The 24,490-nt window shown below is 37.9% G+C and overlaps 1 protein-coding gene across 3 annotated transcripts in view; it reads left to right on the top strand.

Moving 5' to 3' along the window:
• Positions 1-24,265, top strand: part of KCNH7 (potassium voltage-gated channel subfamily H member 7) — a 236,445-nt gene extending 212,180 nt beyond the window's left edge. For 2 of the 3 annotated variants that reach the window (XM_086751371.1, XM_086751370.1), the window contains 4 exons: positions 11,420-11,683; positions 18,353-18,521; positions 22,041-22,233; positions 23,104-24,265. In XM_086751371.1, coding sequence (XP_086607497.1) covers positions 11,420-11,683; positions 18,353-18,521; positions 22,041-22,233; positions 23,104-23,370 — 893 coding nt within the window. In that variant the 3' untranslated portion in view covers positions 23,371-24,265. The remainder of the gene's footprint in view (positions 1-11,419; positions 11,684-18,352; positions 18,522-22,040; positions 22,234-23,103) is intronic. The other variant, XM_086751372.1, reaches the window with a different exon arrangement.
• Positions 24,266-24,490: the final 225 nt, after the last annotated feature.

Here is a 24,490-nt window from a genome sequence, read left to right as displayed (position 1 = left end):
GGCACTTTGCCTGAATAACCTTCACATTTCTTATGAGAAAACATATGCTGCCACCTAGACAAGATGGAAGTGATCTTCCATGTTGTACCTGCTGCTGAATTACAAATAGACTCCTCAGGTGTCAATGTGATGCCAAGACCCCCAGGCTTTTATGGTTCTTGCCCAGTAGATTACACTGAACATCCTTCTGGATACATTTATTTCTTTTGAAATAATATAATTACCCACAGTTTTGTCTTTGAAAAAAATACTTCCACCATTGAGAAAGGAGACAAGACTGGCAACATGCTCTTGTCCTGGTAATGACTGTATATTATCTGGTAACACCTGAGTTAGACAGAAGTGTGGTACATTGGTAGTCCATTTAAGGAGAAGATGCAATTGTAAGAGTCTTTTGCCAAGAACTGAGTATACTTTTGGCCCACTGGCTTACTGCCCCTCCCTGGTCCCTGTTGAGATTCTACTTTAGATTACCATAGCTGCAGCAGACACCTCGTAGTCGTAGACCTTCAATGTCACTTTTCTGTGGCACATCCTTTATGGGATCTGGCTGTATGGGCTACTACTGGCTTGTAAAGCAATAATATCCTATTGATTTCAACACTTTACATATAGGAGGACGTGACATCATATTTTGATCCAGCATAGTTAGTCTATAATAGTAAATATTTGGGGATGATCCTGCAAAGTGCCGCAGAAGAATTGGAGTAGAAAAGGCAGAGCTCCTGAACACATAGCTGGCAAATGCATTTCTGGTCACAGTATTCTTACAGATAAAAAATATGTGTTGTATGATGACTTTTAACAATAATATTTTGATTTCAGGACTATACCTTGAAAAGGATAGAAACACCCAGCATTGTCACTTTTATATGTTGATATTTTTACATGTCATGAAATTCTTATTGATTTGTAATTATTGGGGGTGGAGGGGGTCGCTCACAAAATGGTCTTCTTGCTGGCATTCTTTACTTTCAGCTGTTGACCTACAGGTAAGTAGTTTGAGATTGTGTTCTTTCCATCTTCAGTGTGATCATCAGTGATTTTCCACCTTTTCACATGCTAAAAATGGGATTGTGTTATCTCAGCCTTTAGTTCATGCTAGCCTGATTTGGACCTTGTTGCCATGGTAACTCTTCCTGCCCAAGTTTTATCAGGGGTTAAACAAAATCAACACAGCTCTCTGTAATGCATCTGCATTTAGTACCACTACTTTTCCAATTCCACTCAAGACCTTCTTGCTCCACCTATAGATATTTCCACCATTTCTTACCTGTGTTAACAAAAATTTATCTTAGCTAGTGCATTGAGATCTGCTGTAATTTGATTTTTAAAGGGTACAAGGCTACCTGAGGGACCAGCTTGTTCTCTGATTTGCAGAAAGGATTGCAATACCACAAGAGGTCCCCAGCAAAAATTAACACACTACATAGCAGCTTATTCTTGCTTTCACGCAAAATAAATTCATTGCAGGTCTTTCTGAATAATGGATGATATTCCTTGCACAGGTGCAGGTGCGGCTTTAGCCAGTTGCCATAGATGCTTGACAGTCAGCCAAGAATATCTCTCCATGACTGCTTAAAATAAGCAGTATTCCTGCCTGGCAGTTCCAGACAAAGCTCTCAGTTGGGTTGGCAAGTTAGTCTCCTGCTGAAAACTGAGGGACGACGAGCTGGTCCATCTACGTTCAGTTCTCTCTTTTAGCAGTGCAGAAAACAAATCTTTTCTTGCCCATTTCTCATTTTCCTCTAGTAGTTCTGTGGGGGTTAGCTAATTTCAAAACAAATACATAGGGGCAAGAAGTTTCTTTTGCTCTGCTATTCCTGAGTGCAGATCTATTATCCCATGCTGAATGGGGCCTCACTAGAGTTGGTTACATCAATATGAAATCCAAACATACAAGTGAAAAATGCAAAAGTTACAGGTAGACTGTAATTAAGCTCACTGAGAGCTTGAAAACGTGACGCCTTGAAAAGACTTTCTGGAGTTCAAGCATTATTACTTTTGCTAGCAGCTTGTTTAACTTTTTGTTAATGTTGGCTCTAAAATCTTAACCTTCTTTGGACTGTTCCAGTGTCCAATTATTCTCATTAAAAGATATACTTAGCATTTAACTGTAACCCTTAGCTGAAGACTACCAAAATTATGGACCTGTTCTGGGCACTCACTCACATATAATTTTCTTGAAGCCCTAGAAGCAATGAGATATGAAATCCTTTCCAAGGAGCTAAAACTGCACTTGTTACATAGCTAAATCATAGCTGCCTTTTGTTCTTTTGACAGGGCATCTAAGATCTTTCCATCATATCCAGGGTAATTAAAATACTGGCTAAATAAACCAGCATGGACATACTAACTGGGAATGTAATGATGACCTCACTGAAATAAATCCTTTTTCTGGATTTTTAGCTGTGATCCAAAAACAAGAACATCATCGCACAGACTGTAGCTGAGAGCATGATAAGAACTCCAATAGAGTTATATTGCTAAATTAGTAACCACAGATTCAGGTAGCTAGCAATACTTAATCTTTAACTCTTGTCAGCTCATAAACAAGGAATTTTTATTTCATGAGTGTGATTTTTAGATGCCACAAAAGAAATTTCTTATGAAATCTTGTTACATAATTATTGCATGCACGTGTCCATATTGACACAGACTGTAAAAATCAAGAGGGATATAAAATGCATTTTGCAGAATTTCATTTTCAGCATATAATTAACTAAGTAAACTTGTATGTACTTAATTTTAATTTGAAGAGTTATTCTTCTTGACCAGACTTTTCCAAAAGTATCTGCTGATCTATTCTCAAAGTAAGCACAGAAGCCAGAGCTCTAATAAACTTCTAATTGAATCTTGATTAGTATAGCTACCTTAATTGTACAGTGCTTCTAGGTATGATCCAGGCTAAGAAGCCAAGCCACATTAACATAGCTTTATTACACAAGGTATCCAGAGGCCATGACTGGCAATATAGAAGACAAGGAAGTCTTTCAGGAACTGATTCTTCCTGCCTAAAAGTATGAGGTGAAGCAGTACCAAGAGAATGGGGAAACACCCCCCTGCCCCTTCTCTCTGTCCCATTCTTGCCCCCTTCTCTCAGATTATTTATTTAAATATTTACTTTATGAATAGATGACTCACCCAAGCACTGTACTGTGTCACCAGAAAAAAAGTAGGGTAAGTATCTGGAAAAAAAAAATTGAAGCTCTTACTGTTTTAAACTATTAGTATTATGCTGATGAAGTTCACTTGGGCTTAATTAGAAAAGAGTTTCTAATATTCAGCCAGAGTGTCAGGTGGTTAAATGATCAGGAAACAACTAATATCTTGGCAGGCAGCATATGGCTTGAAACAAGACCTCATGGCCCCAAAATCTTACCTTCAGCATGAAACCCCTTAAAAAAAAATATATGGCCATCAGAGAACCCATCCCTGCGGTTTTCCATCTGCTCCTGTTATTGTTATTGCTGTTACCACAGTGCCTAGGAGTCACCTCAGGGAGCTTCCACAGAAAAATCTTGTTTCCAGGAGTTGCCTCCAGAGAGGCTGTTTCCAGAGGCCAAATCTGATTGAAATGTTGTATGCAGTCACACATACCCATAGCCACCCTTCAGAAAAAAAAAAAAAGTAATAGTAGTACTAGAGTGAAAGCTGAATTCCTTGTAAAAGAGAATTCTAAACTTGATAGGAGAACTTTGACCTTTGCCCTGAATCCTTTCTGAGGTGCATGTTTATACTTCTTTGTTTCTGATTTTTTAAGTATAGTATTATTTCCTGAAGTATAAATCAAGAATTGTCCTTCCATTACTATCTGATTAGCTTTAAAGTTGATATAAAGCCAGACAGAGCAAAGAAAATTCAGAGATAAGGCTGCCACTCCCTCCTTAACTTATCTCATTGTACAAAAAATGGCACAAAAGAATAAATGAAGGATTGCATACTCACTTTGACTTTAAAATTTTGGGCTTTTTAAATGTGTCTCAAATTCAGAACTAGCTCCTTTCTTAGTCCATTTAAAAGAAGGAACATGGATCTTTATGGAAAAGTTACCCAGTCTTTAGTTCAGGATGGTAGGGGGCAGATTTTAGATCTTCTTCTGTTTCCTATTTCCAGAATCATCCAAACCTTCATGGAAATACAGCAAATGATAGATTAACTTACCAAACTCTCACAAGCAGCACTGAGACAGAGCAGTAATTCAAACAGCTCTCTCCAGTACAGTTCAGTTCCTCCACCATCACTATCCAACCTACTGGAACCTTTCAGCAAAATTGCCAGAACTTGCTGTAATGATGGAATTTCACTAACTTGTGTCTTTAGGTTCCTTAGTGAAGACTTGGGAGTTCCCAAATTATAAATGAAATTGGAATTAAATGAATCTTCTGACAGGAGGATAGGAGGAGAAAATGTTTTAACTTCGCTAAAATACTACCGGTAACCTACTTATCCCAGGAGTAGTAATCATCCTGCATTAGTTTCTAGACAAGCATCGTTTTTCCTTGATCTTAGTCAAATAGCACACACACATTTGACAGTACATTTTGTAAGCAGGAGGACCTAAAGATAGGAGGGAAATTTGAAGGCAAACATAATGAGTAGAAGTGAGGAAGAAGGAGGAAAACAAATGTGTGCTGAAGAATATAAGGATATACTCACCCCAGGTTTCAGGAACCGTTGTAAGTCTTTGGCATTGTTTCAAGTCTTGAGATCTAACAGGTCTACAGACAGATGTCTACTGTACCAAGGTGCTGAACGAGGACTTATAGATGCACAAATCCATGTTCTTGGTGGAACTTTAGATAAATTCTTTCTACTAGCTTAAGAAATGTCTCAAGAAATGTGTGTGCACCTTTAAGAACTCTTGTCTTTGCCATGTTCTGAAAATGGCCAAGCTTTGATATAACTGTATCTCTTTCAAAATATTTTCAAAAAACTTTCCACATTTAAAAGTTAATTTTATTATTAATTATTATATTATTCAGATTAATGAAAGCAAATAAAGTGTATATGAAAGGCAGCCTTTATGTTAATTCTCTCACTGTACTAGCATTACTATATTATATGTGACATATAAATAGTTTTCCTGTTCAGAGACACTTGTTATACAAAATGCACCTCATATTTTAACAGACAGTTTGTTTTCAGAGTGTTAAGACCAACTACTTCTGCTGACCATACCAATTTCTATATTTTTAGCTGAGATCATTTGGAAAATATTTAGATCTTAACATCTCAGGCTACCCAACAGACATTTTGCACAGCTTTCAAACTACTTTTTTTTTCCATGCACACCAAATTTGTGATTTTACCATACAGTTTTCATACATTAAAACCCATCAAAAAAGTAAGTTATTTTTCTAGTACTAATAATTAGACATTCTATTAACTTGAACAGTGCTACAGTCATCGATGATGTCTCACCAAGGAGCAAGAAAAACCTATAGAGATACTGATTTATGCTTTCTTATCCCTTTAAGTTATTAGTTGTGAGGACTTTATGATTAAACTTTCCTTAAAAGTTTTTTGTTTTTTTCTGTACTGTTTTGTCCTCAGGGACGTATCCATAATGTGCAGATGTTGGAGCAAGCTATGTTTTCAGCAGGCATTCAAAAATGTTTATGAAGGCAGCACTTCTCAGTCTCCTGATCACCAGTCAGGGAAGTCCTCCTCAGCAGGGCTGCTCTCAAGCTATTCTCCACCCAGCCTGTATTTGTGCTTGGGATTGCCCCAACCCGTGTACAGGACCTTGCACTTGGCCTTGTTGAACCTCAGGAGGTTTACATGGGCCCACCTCTCCAGCCTGTCAAGGTCCCTCTGAATGGCACCCCTTCCCTCCAGCGTGTCAACTGCACCATACAGCTTGATGTTTTTGTCAAACTTGCCAAGGGTGCACCCACTGTCCGTGTCACCAACAAAGATGTTGAACAGCACTGGTCCTAATACTGACCCTTGAGAAACCTTGCTTGTCACTGGTCTCCACTTGGACAAACAGTTAATAGAACTTGTGAATTAAAAATCAATTCTGAAGTCTGATATTGAAAGGTCTTGTATGAATGTAATATTGAAGTAAAAATATTAATTGCAGATTGGTTTAAGAACCCAAATCTGAAAGATCCAAGTCAAAGAAAGGAGGACAATAGGAACACAAGTGTCAGACGTTGTCTGTGGATTTGATTGTCATAATAATATATCTTAAAGGAATATAAATTACTTTAACTTTTCTGTTTTATTCTTAGATATATGAAAAACACAGCAGAAAGATGTATCATCAACATAGCAACAGTTATCCACTGAATGACCAGACACTGAGTTACTTTTTATTTTCATGTTCACAAGCAGTCAGCTTCCTCCTTTTTGATATTCTTCTATCACTCAGTCTATTAGAAGGTACCCAGCAATGTACTCCATAGCAGTCATATTCAACTAAAAGTGAAGCAAGCAGCAAGGAAAAAAAAATGAGGAGGATTTTAATTAAGAGTTTAATAATCCTAAATTCCCTGATTGGCATTCTATAGAGTAGTTTAGCCTGCATACATACTTGAGCAGACTTCTCTGGAATCACCCCTCATTATATATCAGTCCTGCTCCACAGTATCAGTAATGTTTTATATTACATACATATTATGTATTGGCTATATCATTCTTAAACTACTACATGAAAAGCAGTGATTGCAGGAATTAGGATTACCATTTACCTGACTGATTTTATGCTGCTTTCCATCTATATGGTGGAAAATGTAGACATATTTTGAACATTAGTGTTCAAATAATGCATCAACAGCTTTTGATTTTTTGACATCTTTGAGATTTTGCACTTTTTCAACACTGTTGGTGGTATTGTATTTAACATACACAAGCATCTGTAATGCTTAGTCGCTGACTTTTTACTCCAAGTATTTGCTGCCCGTGGTGCATGGGTGGGCATATAAGGCATTTTTCTGCTCTCTGACAAGGTAACTGATACTTTAAAATTAAAGAACGGATAACAAATAATCATGAGGAGTAGCAAATATTTTGTTCATACATAGGAATGATGGATTCACTATCACAGGAATATTTGTGAATATCACATAAGAAAGAGCTAGTAACAGTTGAACCAAAACATTTGCTGGAAATCTGAAGATCTGCAGACCTTTTCAGCAATCAATCATCCCTCCTTCCAAGTCACAGTATGCATTTCTCCTTACCAAGGGATTTACTTGGTGTAGCATAAAATAATATGGTAGGTGTTTTGAAAGGAAAGGGAAGATGTCATGTCTGCTGAACAGATTTATAGTTATGCAGATCAGGTTAATGATAGGGATTATCTGTTTTATGGTTTGGGATATAAATTTCTTTCTGCAGGGGTGAGGAAGTCATTCACCTCATTTCCTGTACCAAACTGAATTTCTCTAGGCATATTGTGTAACTTTTTATTGGATGCTGAAAAAGAGAGTAAAAATTTGCCTTCTTCTGAAACACTAGGCTACATAGCTAGCCTGATTAAGTATGACAAATTCCAGCTAATGAAATTACAGTAATATTAAACAATGCTGCTCCACATGTAATATATTGCAAATACTTTCACCAATATTGTTTGTAGCAGAGTGATACGATAAGAGAAAATATGTCTAGATGATGCAGACTGCCACTGCCTGAATAATGCAAAACTTAGGTTGATCGCAGCACACAAACTTGTTTGACTTCTGGTAACCATCCCATCAAGCTGGATTTTATGTCAGTATTTCTGTGAGTCTATGTCATAGCTATATTTCATGGTTTCATGACAACCTCATTTCTTCCCTTCCTTTGCCAGTGCAAGTGCAAAAAGCAGGACACAAACCTTCTGGTAATTACTATGAATACTTTGGAATTCCTAGACAGCAAATGTCAGAGGACATTGCCTGTAGACTGGTCAGGCACCCAAAACATAACAGTCTAAAACAAGTCCCGTAAAGAGTGTAAATGTTTGATCTATTTACATGTTTGGTAAAGCAGGAAGTTCCAAAATAATACTCTTCAGCAAAACCTAGTTTCTAGCACTCAGAATTAGAGAGTGAAACTTCTCTTACTGGTAAAGGAAGGAGGAAGCACTAGCATGAGGGCAGGGTTTTCATGACTACATTTATTTTGGAAACAGAAGAGAAAGAAGAGAAACCTTCTGAAACCTCAAATCTGTGTGACAGAAAGTGAACTTATCCATACATAAACATACACAGATAGAAAACTCTTCTCTTCTGGAAAATTCATTCCAAACCAATGACTGGATTTGATTAGAAAAGGAAGGAGAAATTGGAGAAATTCATACTCTGAATAAAGCGCTACCTAGATATTATTTGTAATATATTTCCACTGAGCTACAGAGGCACTGCTAAGCTGTTGAGCTGAGGTGCAGAGCTTGCGCCATCATCAGGTCCTGAAGAGCCAAATAAAAAACGCAGTTTCAATTTTAATTCCTACTCTACGTGCAGAGTATCACAGGATTATTCTCCAGACAGAAGACTCTCTAGCATTAAATAAGAGTCTTTTAAAAGGAAAACAACTTTTGACTCTCTGAATGTACCAGATGGCTAGCAGATAAAGCAACAGTAATAAAGCCAAAGAGACATTGTTTTGAAATAAATCAGCTGATGAATGAATTTTCCCTGATTTCAATAGGCAGAACTCTACATTTAACAGATCTCTGCTTTCCTTCTAATACCAGTGAGTTCATTATATCTGGACAGCATTTGGAAAATAGTATGTTTTGTTTTTCTGATACAGATGGAGACTAAATGCAGGGACATTGATTGAATTACTGTGGTTTTACAGCACTGTAATTGTGAGCAGAATCTGGCTTCTCGTTTCTAGATATTTTAGTATTCTATGAATATGACAGAGAAGACAGTTTGCTATACTTCAGCTGCTATACAATTTTTTTCATTAGAGTATCAATGACCTCCTCTTAAAATTAGTCCAGTGATTGATTTGTATTCCACAGGGTGCTCATTACAGCTACCGTTAGTGCACAGAATCCCATGAACATAAAAAATTACCCTAAAAATGGCGATTTCAAGCTTTCATTAGAAGGTCTTTTTCACAGGTTGAAGTCAGTCAAGCAGTAAGTAATTAAGACAATTTACTGTAGCATGATTGTATGTATTTCACTATATATTCCTACCACAAAAAAAAAAAGCCATGGGAGACATCTACATTAGAATTTTCTTATGAAGCTTTCTTTTGGTTTTGTACTCTCTTGGAGACAGGATTGCAGAGAACATGGTACTTGACTGAGCATCTCTCAAGAGCTTTACATTGTCAATCCATTTGCATTTTTGCTGATGCCTTCACAGTATCAGAGTATCACCAGTATCACTTACAGCTAGTAATCCTGCTTAACAGAAGCCAAATAAAGTCACTTCAGTCCAGGGCTGTGTTAATTGCCCACAGAGACTCAAGAGGGTACAGTTACAGGAGGCTTGCTTTGGTACTGTTTTTATCTTGTTCACCATTACCTGCCCTCACTGCTCACAGGTGTCTGGATTCCTGCAGAGTGCTCTGTACAGATATTGCATTCTCTTTATGTGCAGACAAAGAGGATTAGATGAGGCCACAGTTTCATTTCCTTATAGTGACCAGAAAATAGAGAAGAAACCCAGGGAATACACTGAATGTTGTATTAACCACTGCTGTAGGCTGTAAAGACTACAGACATTCCAGAGCTATGTTGATTAGTAATTAGCACAAAGCAGATGGGAAATCATGCTGTCTCCCCAGGAAGTTAATGCAAACTAGTTACAGTATTTATATGTTGTTGAGACTACCCTGCTAAAATGTGTTTTAAATAAATAGCAGAACTGGAATTATCTTGACGTTTCAGTTAAAAATAGGTAAGACCAAGTATTGAATTGGAAATTAGCTTCAAGTTTATGCTGAAAAGAGATCAGGAGTTCTCTGTATTCATAAATGATCATTCTTGGGTTTAAATCCTATTAAATTTTTACAATGTGTTTCTAAAGGCATCTGCTTTAAATCTAGTTTTATTTGCCACTTCTTAAGAGGACTGAATCTGCTGTTCCTCACTACAGATCTTGAATATGATTAATGAAAGATTAATTCTCAACTTGATTGGCATTCTGCTACCATACATATCACAGCATGTTGTGTACTTACTCAAAATATTGGATGTTCAGGGAATTACAATTAAGTCTAAAAGCTAAGGAATTTGGGCTACTTTGGAAAGTTATTTTGAGATGATCCCACAAAGACAGACAAGGAACTCCCTTCGTTTTGTACCAATAGGTTTTCTCTCTACCATATCAATCCTAAATATAGGTTTGACAGTAATGAGCATGGAGAAATATGCTCTCTATTTAGGTGGACCTAGACATTTTGAGGTCGAGTGGTAGATTAATACATTTGCCTTTTCTGGGAAAAGAATAATCAGCAAAGATGCCCTTATGTGGGCATAAGTTAAATGGGTAGTTCTTCTACTGAGTCTGACATCCATGACTGTTAGCCTGTCAAGACTGTGAGAAATGCCCAAGAATGTGATAAAATCGAAGAAGGAATGAAATAGTAAATTATTTTTTTTAAACTTTGGGATATAAGGCTTTCTCAAATCTCATCCTCACCTGGAAAAAAAAAAAACAGTAAGTAAACAGGACCTGGAGTACTGTGTCCAGTTCTGGAGCCCCCAACACAAGAAGGACATGGACCAGTTGGAGAAGGTCCAGAGGAGGGCCACAAAGATGATAAAAGGGCTGGAGCACCTCTCTTATGAGGACAGGCTGAGAGAGTTGGGGCTGTTCAGCCTGGAGAAGAGGAGGCTCCGGGGACACCTGATAGCAGTCTTCCAGTACCTCAAGGGGGCCTACAAGAAAGATTGGGAAAGGCTGTTTAGTAGGGCCTGTTGCAATAGGACAAGGAGTAATGGTTTTAAAATAGAGGGGGGTAGATTTAGATTGGATATTAGGAAAAAAATTTTTACAATGAGAGTTATAGAACACTGGAACAGGTTGCCCAGAGAGGTGGTGGAAGCCCCATCCCTGGAAACATTCAAGGCCAGGCTGGATGAGGCTCTGAGCAACCTGATCTAGTCGGGGATGTCCCTGCTCCTTGCAGGGGTGTTGGACTAGATGACCTTTGAAGGTCCCTTCCAACCCTAACCATTCTATGTTTCTATGATTCTATGAATCTCTGCTGTTTCGATACAAGCAACTTTTTGCATAATGAGTTATGGTTCTTACTACATACATGCAAATGTCTTCTAGCACTTCAAAAGAAATATAAATCTCCTCTGATACAGGAATCAAAAAAAGGCTTCAAAGTAATTTATTCTAAGAGGCAGTGAACTACCTAACTGATATAATAATCATCTCTATCCTCAGACCAGAATAAACCAGAACACAATTTCATGAACTGCATATTATTGTACACAATTATTTCTATTTAACAGATGATTTCAAAGAGAATGATCAGAGTGATCCTGAACCTTCAGGGGACACTACCAGATACTATCAATCTATTAAGAAACACTTCGAGGAGAAAAAAAGCAGGTCATCATCTTTTGTGTCCTCCATTGAAGATGAGCAAAAGCCCCTGTTCTCTGGGACAGCTGATTACCCATCTGTAACAGAGAAAACCACAGAGGTGGACTTTGAAGAAATGGTTGATGCCACAGAAGAAATTCTTATTGACAAAAGAAGCCATTCTTTCAAAGGTAATCTATCTGATGCGGTTTTGTGAAGTTTGAGTAGACATCTTTTTTAGTCTAATTATCAAAAATCATTTTCTGAATGGTTCTATTGATTCTTTACATAATATTTACTTTTGTGTTTCCTGAAAGGTTAACAAGAAAAAATATTTTAGATTAAAAGAATATTATTTCTCAAGAGGATTAATGTAGTTTAATACACTGGCTGTAAGACTGGATTACAGAACCTTCCAGGCTGTGTTAATAAATCATCTTGTAACTGAATTGCCTTAGGAAAATAATTTAAAGAAACTCTTTAAAATTGTCTGACTGATAATGGACTTCATTGAGTGCTCATGGATGAAAACTGCACTCAAAGCAGTAAAGAATCCCTCAAAGGGTGTTTGATATGCCAGAGTTGGGTAACAGTAAAAAATCCTAGATAATGAGAGCTAGAGAAACCTAGTGATGGTTGTACACCCATCGAAAAAAAACGTTTGCAAGTAATTTGTTTAATTCTCAGTATTGAGAAGACACAACTAAAATTAAGTTAAAAAAAAAGTCATAATAGCTTGAAAGAATGCTATTCTGTGTTGCTGCACATGTTGGTTAAAAGGAGTGCCATTACATCACACAGACCAAATCCTGACTTCCATAAGTAAAACACAAGAACAAAGATTTGGCCTTTTATGTATGACAAATGATCAAAAAGTATTAAGCAATCTCAGTTAATTTTACATAGAGTTAAATCACATAATTAAATTTAAATCTAATATAGTAAAATATTAATTTTTTCAGTGATGTGAAGGGAAATTAATGAAAAGCTCTGGATTAATTTATAATTTAAATATTGATGAAAGTTTGTTTGTAATTGTTTCAGTCTGAAGGGAAGAATTACGTAGTTACTGTTTAATGATGTTTTTCCTAGCAATTTGTTTCCATGGAGGCAATTTAACCATTTAACCATCATTCAATAAGCTTCAGGCTTTTAGGCTATAATATTAAACAACCGTAATGATTAATCAGGTCTAACAATGTATTTTTTACATTTCAAAAGTATGAATAGGTGAAGTTTGGTCTCCTCAGGTTAGGGCTATATAAATCTGCACCACATAAACTTGTTGCATGCATACTGCAGTTTGAAAGCTTACCTTTCCCCTACTAATAGCCAGAAATGTGTCCTTGCAGCTATAGCAACGTTTTCCAAGGCAACCTATTGCAGATTTTATTTGAGCTAAATTTAGCATGTCTAAAGGTTACATATTTTGATTAAGACCACATTCTTTTTTCTACTTTGTAATCTAGAACTCCTGGTAATCTATCTGAAAACTCAATGCCTTTCTTGCAACTTTCATAAAAAATTCAAGGTCAATAAAATAGGATCAGCTTTGATTGATATATGTTTTAAACTAAATTCCTCTTCCTGCTGTTGATTAGAAATTGGTTATAACATCATAAAAGTAGTTATAAACGTAATGAAATTTTGAAATAAACTCTGCTTGTGTGTATGTTTAAAATTAACATATGAATACAAATGCTCTTCTATAAAGCTACCACAATTCATTACTACTGTGACTGATACATATTTAATTATCTTTAGGTTTGTTTTAAGCTGTGGTAATTACCATTGATGAATGGAAAGACTATTAATAATGTATTGAATAATGTAGGCAGAAACTGCATAAACTTCTCTCATAATCCGGAAAGGCAGCTCTTAGTGTTAAAATGTATGTCTCTTTTGAGACGACCTGATAATTTTCCCACCACTGGTAATATATATATGGTGGAAAAATGCTATTTTGTATTTTCACTTGGTCATTACTTGAGCTGTAAGATTGATTCTTGAATTGTTCAAGTGAACCAAGTTATACATTCATTGATTTAGTCCTCAGTCTAGGATTCTTCATGCCCTGGAAGAACGTAGTTGATTATGAAGTTGTAACTGCGGTTAGGCTTTTCTAGGGAGACTTGCGTATGTGGGAGAACCTGAAAAGATGCTTAGAACAATACAATACCATATCTTATAGTGTATTAACTTGCTTATAGTGTAGGAACTTATTTTATAATTTTAGTGCCAATTAATTTGCTTTGTCACAAATTAAATGCTTATTGTAATACTCTACAAATACATATTCTGGGATAAAAACCAGTTGTGATTTCCCTGGTATAATCCATAGTATTGAAAAGTATGTGATTTTACTGAATGATTTATTGTGTAAAATAACCAACAACTTGGGTTTTACAGGACATTAAAAAGCAGTGAAATGTATGCCCTATATTTTTAGTTTTTACTCCTGAAATTCACTGCTTAAAAGTAAAGCCACCAAATTTATGACATCCATTGCACCCATACTCATAGTTTAAAATTTTACTTCTGAATTTGTCATAGTCTGCTCCATTCACTTTGCTGAGAGCTTTCCAGATTCCTTGGATACTGTAAATTGTGCCATGTGTGCCTGTTAAAACCAAATTACATACTTCTCTGACACTGTTTTCCTCTTTCCTTATATTGGCTTAAGTGGCTGAGAAGCTGAACAGGTTTCTTTGTAGCTGAGATGAAATCTCTTTCCCCGTCCTTCTGCTCGGTGCATAAAATCAGTTATAGGTCATGTCATATGGAATTCAAACGCTCTCTGCACTCCAGGAAACCTTCTATCACCTACTAACCAAAGATCAGATAGTGCAAGCACCTTTCTCTCATAAAAAGAGAAGCAAGTCTCCGCCTCCACTTGGAGTAACGTAGTAAGAGCTCCCCTTCCTGGCTAAATCTGCTTGAAATGCTAAATCTGAGCAGATTTTTTTTTTTATTTCTTTACTTAGAACAACATGGCTCAAAGATGTGTTTGAAAAGGCTGAGGTACTCAATGACGTTTTTGCCTCAGTCTTCACCAGCAAGGGCTTTAGCAACCTTGCCCAAGTTGCAGAAAGCAAAAGCAGGGACTGGGAGAATGAAGAACTGCCCACTGTAGAAGAAGAGGAGATTTGAGACCATCAAAGAACCTGAAGGTGCACAAGTCCATGGGACCTGATGAGATGCATCCGTGGGTCCTGAGGGAACTGGCGGATGAAGTTGCAAAGCCGCTGGCCATTGCATTTGAGAAGTCGTGGTGGTCTGGTGAGGTCCCCGATGACTGGAAGAGGGGGAACATAACCCCCATTTTTAAAAAGGAACACAAGGAAGACGCGGGCAACTACAGGCCGGTCAGTTTCACCTCTGTGCCTGGCAAAGTCATGGAGCAGATTCTCCTGGAAACCATGCTAAGGCACATGGAGAGCAAGGAGGTGGTTGGTGACAGCCAACATGGCTTCATGAAGGGCAAATTGTGCCTGACCAATTTGGTGGCCTTCTATGACGGGGTGATGGCATCGGTGGACAAGGAATGAGCAACAGATATCATCTACCTGGACTTGTGCAAAGCTTTTGACACTGTCCTGTATGACATCCTTCTCTCTAAACTAGAGAGGCATGGCTTTGATGGACGGACCACTCGGTGGATAAGGAGTTGGCTGGATGGCCTCACTCAGAGAGTGGTGGTCAACGGCTCAATGTCCAAGTGGAGACCAGTCACGAGTGGCGTCCCTCAGGGGTCCATGTTGGGCCCGGCCCTGTTCAACATCTTTGTCAGCGACATGGACAGTGGGATAGAGTGCACCCTCAGCAAGTTCGCCGACGACACCAAGTTGTGTGGTGCTGTCGACACGCTGGAAGGGAGGGATGCCATCCAGAGGGACCTTGACAGGCTGGAGAGGTGGGCCCGTGCCAACCTCATGAAGTTGGCAGAAGATCCTGCACCTGGGTCGTGGCAACCCCAGGCACAAATACCGGCTGGACGGAGAATGGATCGAGAGCAGCCCTGAAGAGAAGGACTTGGGAGGGCTGGTGGACAAGAAGCTCAACATGAGCCAGCAATGTGCTCTTGTGGCCCAGAAGGCCAACTGCATCCTGGGCTGCATCAAGAGGAGCGTGGCCAGCAGGTCGAGGGAGGTGATTCTCCCCCTCTACTCTGCCCTGGTGAGACCCCACCTGGAGTACTGCATCCAGTTCTGGAGCCCCCAGCATAAGAAGGACATGGACCAACTGGAGAAGGTCCAGAGGAGGGCCACGAAGATGATAAGAGGGCGGGAGCACCTCTCTTATGAGGACAGGCTGAGAGAGTTGGGGCTGTTCAGCCTGGAGAAGAGGAGGCTCCGGGGAGACCTTATAGCTGTCTTCCAGTACCTCAAGGGGGCCTACAAGAAAGATGGGGAGAGGCTGTTCAATAGGGCCTGTTGCAATAGGACAAGGAGTAATGGTTTTAAAATAGAGGGGGGTAGATTTAGATTGGATATTAGGAAAAAAATTTTTTACAATGAGAGTTGTAGAACACTGGAACAGGTTGCCCAGAGAGGTGGTGGATGCCCCATCCCTGGAAACGTTCAAGGCCAGGTTGGATGAGGCTCTGAGCAACCTGATCTGGTTGGAGATGTCCCTGCTCCTTGCAGGGGCGTTGGACTAGATGACCTTTGAAGGTCCCTTCCAACCCTAACCATTCTATGATTCTATGATTACCTAATAGCATTTGGACAAACCTCTCACATGACACCCACACTGTGTTTTTTTCTCTTTTCTTTGAAACGTGGCTCTGGCTGCATGGTTGCTTAGAAAAATTTCACTAGTGTGAAATGAGTGTAACCTATGCTGAGTTATCAGCTTGCAGTGCCAAGAGAAGTGTTAGGAGAAGCTCTGAGCAAACCATTGAAGGACTGCTGGGGGGTGTGGTGTTCAAATCCAACTGCTCAAACAACAGAGGCTGACGCTTTCTAAGCAGTCAAGGATTTTGTCCAGCTGTACGTTGAAGCAGCAGCCTGACTGCAGTAAGAACTTTTAATACATTCTGTAATTTCATGTCGTTAAATAATTACAAATACAATCCTAAAGGGAGTTGTACTGAACAGGTGTTACAGTCTTAACAGCCTTTTTTATTGCAGCAGAGGAGAATCTGTGTGGTACTGAGAAATTTTTTACTGTCTGCATGACAACAGATTCACTCAAAGTAACAAAGGCTTGAGGTGCGGGGTAGGGGGGGAGGTGTTAGATGAAGAAAAAGCACTGCTCATCCTAAATATGTCACATGTAGTCTTTGCAAAGCTCATAGCAAGATCTTCATTCTGTATCAGATATGGGTATGTGCAACTAATATATCCTATGATAAATGATTTGTAACCTTGCACCAGCTTGGTGAACAGGAGAAACAGCCTAGAGCCAGGAATGTAAACTAATGAATAAATTCACAGAGGTGTTAATTAAGCAAATTGAAAGAGGAAGGAGAAATAGCTCAAACCAGAACTTCAAGCAGAAGGAAGGAGTGCCCCTGAACTATGGGTGGCAAGGACCAGCAATTGATTAGGGATATCCAAGAACTGGGACAGACAAGAGGGATGGAATTTGGGCCCAGCAGGTACAGGGTGGGGCCTGGTGTAATCACTATAATTTTTTTTTTTACAAAGGGCTGGAGATAAATAAATATAAATTATTCATATAAAGAGTAAGTTTTTATATACTTTATATATAAATATATAAGGATTAGAAGGGGAACTAAATTCAGCAAGCTAGCTGAAACTCTAAAGTAAGGTCATAACTATACAACAGGGCCTTTTTTAGCTTGAAACAAATTAATTTTCTCTATCTTAATCCAAATTTTTACCTGTCGTTCCAACAGGAAGAAAAAGAAAAAGAAAAAAAAATATTATTTACCATGAAGCTTCATTTAATACTGAAGTGATCTCTGACTGACCCAGTATTGCTGAATATTTAATTCTTTTAGGATTCAAAAATTATTAAACAAAATGAATGGGCACCTTTCACCCCATAGTACTGTAGGAGTCTCTGAGACATGCCTTACACTGCGATGCAAGGGTTGAGTTGGAGACTAGACTAAAAGCTACATCTATGAAAATCAATTTCCTTTTTTAAAATAATAACCAGTATCCCTTTGCAAGCAGTATGAGCTGCATTAAATGGCCTCTGTCTCAGGGAAAACACATTACACTTCACCAGCCTTGTTAAGACAAGCAGTGTTACAATTATTGCTAAGAAAGCAGCAGCTAGCTGAGCTCTGGCACCTTTCTCTAGAAGGGGGCATTCCAATGCACTGTAATGCATGCCCAGTGCTGTAAATGCAACGCAGCAAGTCCTCCTTTTACACCAAAAACCTACACAGTAAATACACTTCATCAGCAGATTCAAGGGCAAGAGAAGAGGTTTTAGCCAGGTCTTTGAAAAACAAAATCAAAGACGTTGAAGTACATAATTTAATGCACTTAGGCTAGAATAAATATTTCTAATTTAAATGAAAAACAAATTGCTAAAAAAAAAAAATTAGGGTTTCATTGGTAAAATATTAGAAAGAAAACTAAAGAAACAGGAGCCATGAACTCTGATGATGCTGACTAAACAAAGCTGCTTGTTTATCTACAGCTTCAAAATGTTAACGTGCTATTGTTAGGTTAGCATTTTATAATTTTTGGATGTGACCACTTTTATCTTTCCTTAAAGAGTAGTAAGGAACAAAGAGAGTTGTTCAGGCAGTGTGCCAGCATACCAATTTGACTTTCAAGGTTTTGAGAAATACTAGTAAGTGGGATGCTTGAGGTGCCAATCCCTCTTGAACAGCATGAATATGAAACTATATTTTAATATGGTTTGTTTTTCATCAGATATCACTGATAAAAGAGACTGGGAGCAGGAGAACATCCAGGAGTACCAGGACTCCCCAACTCAGTCAGCTTTAGCCCATGTTACATGGGGCATCTGTGAAACTGAAAGTGACTTTATGTACGGGGAAGTGGAGAATCGATTAGATTTACTTCAAGAACAACTCAACAGGTAAAAACAGAGATATGACCAAAAAACAAGATATGTGTGAAAGAGTACATAATACAACAGACATTAATGACACTACAGGAGGAATGAATTTGCACAGGAAGTTTCCAAAAACATTAAGATCTTCAGAAGCTCAAAAGTACAAATACATACTCGACGGGAATATCACTTTGTTGTCTGTATGTATTCTGAGGAGCCTAAATACCATCTAAGTTCAGTCTTCCAGATTCTTGGAAAAACCTATTCTGGGAGTGCTGGGTACAAAATGTTGAATTAATTGCCAGAATATTCATGTCACTAACCCCTAGGTATCCACATCAGCTACTCTGGATTGCCTTTCTCCTCGATTGATTATTTAGGAGACCAACTTTTTAACAAAGAAGCTGTAGTGATGCATCTAAACTTGTTAAATTTAAATCTCGCCACACCCAGAAAACTGTTCCCTTAACAGTGATTCCTAGATATTTACATGTCCACAAAATTACAATGTTCAATATCTTTAATATCTCAAGTACTTTTTTCTTTCCTGGAGACCCAAAGTAAACCAGCTGCCTTGTTTAAAAAAAAAAAAGACAAATTTGCTTTTTGATGCATTAACTCATTTTGCAACTGTCTCTATAATAAGTAAGATATGCAAAGGCAAAATACTTATACCTCTTACAACAGAAAACAGATGCTTTCTTTGCCAGAATCCATTATTACCTTTGCTTAATAAAATATCTCTTCCTTCTGTCTTGCTTTCTGATACACTACTCTTTGGTGACAGCTAAGCAACATAGCTTATATCATCTTAAAAATATGGTTACAGAATTTTGATCCATCCTACACTACAATTTACCATGTAATTTCCCTTAATTTTAAATTGCCCTATGCTCAGGTCTGTGGCTTTTTTATTATTTTTAACTCTGCAATTCCATTTCCTTCAATATTTTTCCATGACATGCACTCAGCCCTAATTACACTTTAGTAGCTCTTCATTGGCATTCTGTGCTGTATATTTTAGCAATCAGTTTAAAGGTGGGTTAACTGCACATTGCTTCCTTCCTGTACCGTAGGCCAATCAAACCATAGTATTTTTCATTTCTAAATACTATATAGTACATTAAAAACACATTTTTAACATGTAAGCCTAAACTGCCATAATTTCTAATTGCAGTAAATTCGAGTCATCTAAGTAACTGTAAATGTCACATAACAACTACATGTTCCCCATCAGCAGTGTGTAGTCTTCCAGTTACATTTCTTTTCCTGAAATATTAAGCTCTTGAAACTGAAGTTATATCTCAAGTTTATCTGTAGTTTCATCAAATTCTTATGCAAGTTCTCTGTATTTTTTTCAGTGAGAAGATATCATTGTTGCTGATAAACTAAGATTTTAATTGTTATGGATTTTATCAAATCATTTTAGCCTTTACCTCTTCACATGTTTTTAAAGCATTTCATGCGTTCAGGATTCGGGGCCTTGCTGGGTCTTCTACAAATGTAACAGACAATATTCTATACTGCTTGTGTCAAATCTGACATGCTGGACTAAAAAGCAGGGTCACTTCTTTCTGACCTTTTCCATGTCAAGTTAGAGGCTCGGCTTAACACTCAAATTATTAAATGGATATAGAAGGCTGGAAAGACATTGTAACAGGAATATGTGCCTAGAGCTATCTCTGTTTCTTGTCTTTAAGCAATTGGAATTTCATAGAGGCTGTGGGCTAAGTATCTAAGGTTCTCCTGTTTGTTCATCCTTGGGTGGCATGACATGGACTTGTTTTAAATTTTGGAGAAAGGAGGGAGAAGTGATATATGCAATGATGATGAATAAAGACTACCAGAGGTACTCTTTGATTTGAAGTCCTGAGAAACTCCCATCAAGTGCTGATAAATTAAGAAGGGGCCAATTTTAGAGCTCATAGAATCATAGCATGGTTTGGGTCGGAAAGGACCTTAAAGATCATCTAGTTCCAGCCCCCCTGCCCTAGGCAGGGACACCTTCCACAAGACCAGGTGGCTCAAAGCCCCATCCAACCTGGCTTTGAGCACAACCTCATGCCTTGAGGGATGGGGCATCCACAACTTCTCTGGGCAACCTGTTCCACTGCCTTACCACTCCCACATGAACATTCAGTTAATTCAAAGCCAAAGACAATCGTTGATGCAAGTCGTCCAATGCTAAATCCCTTTTACTCACTGAGATGTTAGGGACCAGGTTTAGCAGACAGAAGCTCTCTGGATAGTGGTATGCTGCTGCTGCAGGATCTTCCCCTGTGGCATCAGCATCATGCTTGTGTGAGATCAGTACATTTGCAAGTAGCAAAGAACCCAAGAGAGCTGAACAAGAGGGCATATAGGGCATAATTGACTATAACCTTTGGGTTTGAGCCTTTCTTTATGAGAGTTGATGCCACAAAACAAGTTTATCCTGATAAAGGAAGAAACATCATTCTAAATATCCTTTAGACATACCTTTTGAATTAATTTCATGGATGCATTTATAAATAAATGACACAGACAATGGACAACTCCAACATGATAAAAAATAATATCAAACAGTGAAGCACCTGGTGAGTGAAAGCAAAAATCTGTCAGCACAGGATCAATTCTGCTGCTGTAGGAAGCCCAAGTAGTAACATTCACAACATTAAAGGCTGCTGACAAAGATGTGTTTATTCTGTCAGAAGACAAGTTGCAATACAGAAGGCTGTATATCTGTCTTACAGCCTGTCACAGCATGTTCTGTAGCCTTCCAGCAGCTGGGGAGGCACAATAGGCATTACCTATTGATGGGTTTGTCACGGATCTTGGCAAGACCATTTGAAAATCATTTCAGTGCTGTGTAAGTATGAACAACATAAGCAGCTCAAGTGTTTCAGAAGTCATATACAAATTTATGAAAAGGGGAAGAAAAGAAGGAAAAACTACTAAATTTGAATATCAGAAATGCTGACATTAATTCTGAGGCCTGAATAAGTCTGAATACTTTTCCACAGTGAGGAGACTTAGGCTGTTGGTTTTTAAAATGAACTTGAAAGCATCTTTCATTTTCTAACTGTGGAAAAACACAAATGTGTTTTTCTGCTGATTTCAGTGCATTGTATTAAGATTGGGAATGTCAGGATTAATCATCAGATGCATCAGAAGTAGTGTCCCATCCTCAGCCAGTACAAATCAATTTAGTTACAATGAAAAGAGTACATTTATTCCAGTTAATTTCAGCCAAAGATCTGGTTCCCCATGTTACTTTTTGTTGCAAATGTAAGGGACAGTAATCAAATCATTCTCAATGTAGGAAACAGATCAGAGACAAGCATGCAGATATGTACTGCAAGGGAAAGGAAGAGCCAGCAAGCTTTGGAAGGGCTCAGTACTCCCTCTTCTGTTCTTTCCTAGTTAAGACATGGTCATGTCGTAACAAGCAATAGTTTGCTTTATTAATAAGCTGCAGGTCCCTCTTGAATGCATCTGTAATCAGTATGTTAAAATATATCTGTTCCTGACTGTGAGTTACCTGATTTTGTATTATTTCTGTAGGCTTGAGTCCCAAATGACTGCTGACATCCAAACCATCCTGCAGCTTCTACAAAAGCAGTCAACGCTCATTCCACCTGCCTATAGCATGGTGACTGCAGGTGCAGAGTATCAACAGCCAGCAATTCGGGTGAAACAAAAGCTCCCACCTGCAGCATCAATTAAAACAGACAGAAGTTTCAGTCCATCATCTCAGGTATGTACATGTCCAATATGATCAAAAGAAGTTTGCTAATCTTATGATGGAAGAAATGCATACCGATTTAGGTGCTTGTTCACTGGTTTAAGGAATATGAAATTATTATTTTGACTTAGCACCTCCACAATGGACTTAGATACCACAGTTTCAGAGGCCACATTTTGTGTGATCTTATAATCAGACTGATTTACTTAATTATGCTCTTCACAAAAGTTAGCAAAATGACAGATACTAGACATGGCTGTGAACCACAAACACTTAAGAAGGCATCAGTTTGCATACATAAAGATTATCAGGGCAGCAAATGCACAGCAGTAGTTTTCAGAAGTGTAAACCCACTGTGCATATACCTGCACAAAACATAGACACATAACTCTGAAGAGAAATACAGCCACCCTCTGCAAACATCAGAGGGTGCACTGCACACTTCACACAAATTCCAAGTTTAAAAGTGAAAGACAATTGAGTGCTGAGGCTGGAATCCAAATGGTTATGTTCATAAGCATGCAATTCCAGAGTTATGTTCCAAAACAAAACTGCAAATTCAAGAATGTTGAAATCCACACTCTTAGATCGGATCTCAAGAATACTCAGTCCTTGTGAAAGGGCTGTTCATATGTGTATCTTGACGTCATATGAGCAAGTCTGAGGAAGGACAAGATATGCAGGCTTCTACAATTAATCAACAGAATTGCATTCAATTACATTAAATCAAATACAGTACCATGTAAAAATATTTCAGTACACTGCTTAATTTGCAAACATGGTTTTCCAGCAGCTATCTGAAGGTGCTAATTTTGAGCAGAACAAGAGCCTGGAAAAGATCAATTTAATTATCACCATCTTGTTTCTTCTCTCCCCTTCCAGTGTCCTGAATTTCTAGACCTTGAAAAATCAAAACTTAAATCCAAAGAATCCCTCTCAAGTGCAGTGCATCTTAACACAGCCTCAGAAGACAACTTGGCTTCTTTTTTAGATCAAGAACCTGACCAGTCTGCAGAGTGTCCCCCACAGCATTGTAAAACTTCTCTCCAGCCAATTAGGCACCCTTCCTTGCCAGAATCTTCACTAAGCACTGTAGGAATCTCGAGTCTTCATAGGCATGTTTCTGATCCTGGTCTTCCTGGGAAATAGTACTTTTATACTATTACTTCACATAAAAATGTAAGTGCTTTTAATGGCTGTTTTTCCTTTTTTTTTTTTTTAATTTAAATCCTCTATACTTGACTCAGGGGCTACAAGGAATATACCATTATATGCAAAAGTACTGTATATTTTCCTAAATCTGAAGCTTGTAAGGTAAAGTTGAGCAGTTCTGATGTAAATATATATATATATATACACACAAACTGTATGTTCCAAATGTAAAACTGCCAGCATTCTCAAGGCACCTTATATTTTTATTTTTTTTAATAACATGCATGTTCTGAAATTACAGTTTACGTTGCATGGAGATCACCATTTACTGCTGTCATGGAAATAGTATTTTATTGTGAATATGTCTTCAGAGCAAATAGGAGACCAATAACAATAATTCTCATAGAAAAACTCCTACCTGACCAAGCTAAAGTTCAAGCAAAATCTTCTTTAGCTCACTTTGGAAAATTGATTTATCTTTCTTGAAGTTAGCTTTTTACAATAAATCACAGTGATTCTGAATCTAGAGAAAGAATAAGGTAATCAAGTCTTCTGGGTTTGAAACAATTAGGACAGAGAAACCAGCCTCCTTCCAAACCAGTTGAAGTAGAGCAGTATTTTAAGAGACAAGAAAACTCTGCCACATACTGGAAAGTATTATCACAGGTCACATCCAAAAAACTGCATTAATCAAATAATTTGTTTCCAGGTTGTTTTTTTTTTTAAAATCGCATCATAGAAGTCAGCTGTCATGAGCAGACAGGTACTCTTCATCTGTCACATAAACATAATCAAAGGCAATAAATCTAATTTCTATATAATTCAGAAGACTGTGTTCTTTTGTTCAACACAAATTATTAACAATATGTTTAATTTAAAAATACTTTACACATTTTTGTTTTATAGTTGTTTGTTGTTTGCGGTTATCTGTTTTTACTAATTGGCCCCTCTACAATGATCCTAGGTAGGGTGTATATATATGTGAACACACACGTACACCACGCACACATTCCTGCATGTGTGCATGTGTGTATTTTATCTATGTACATATGTGTTGTACATATGTGTGTATATATTTATATACACACATACACACCACTGTGTGTATATACCTACA

The sequence above is a fragment of the Chlamydotis macqueenii genome, chromosome 6, assembly GCF_036417535.1.
Source record: "Chlamydotis macqueenii isolate bChlMac1 chromosome 6, bChlMac1.mat, whole genome shotgun sequence".
Lineage (NCBI taxonomy): Eukaryota > Metazoa > Chordata > Aves > Otidiformes > Otididae > Chlamydotis > Chlamydotis macqueenii.
Note: the sequence above shows the minus strand (reverse complement) of the source record. Positions and strands in the feature narration are given on the sequence as shown.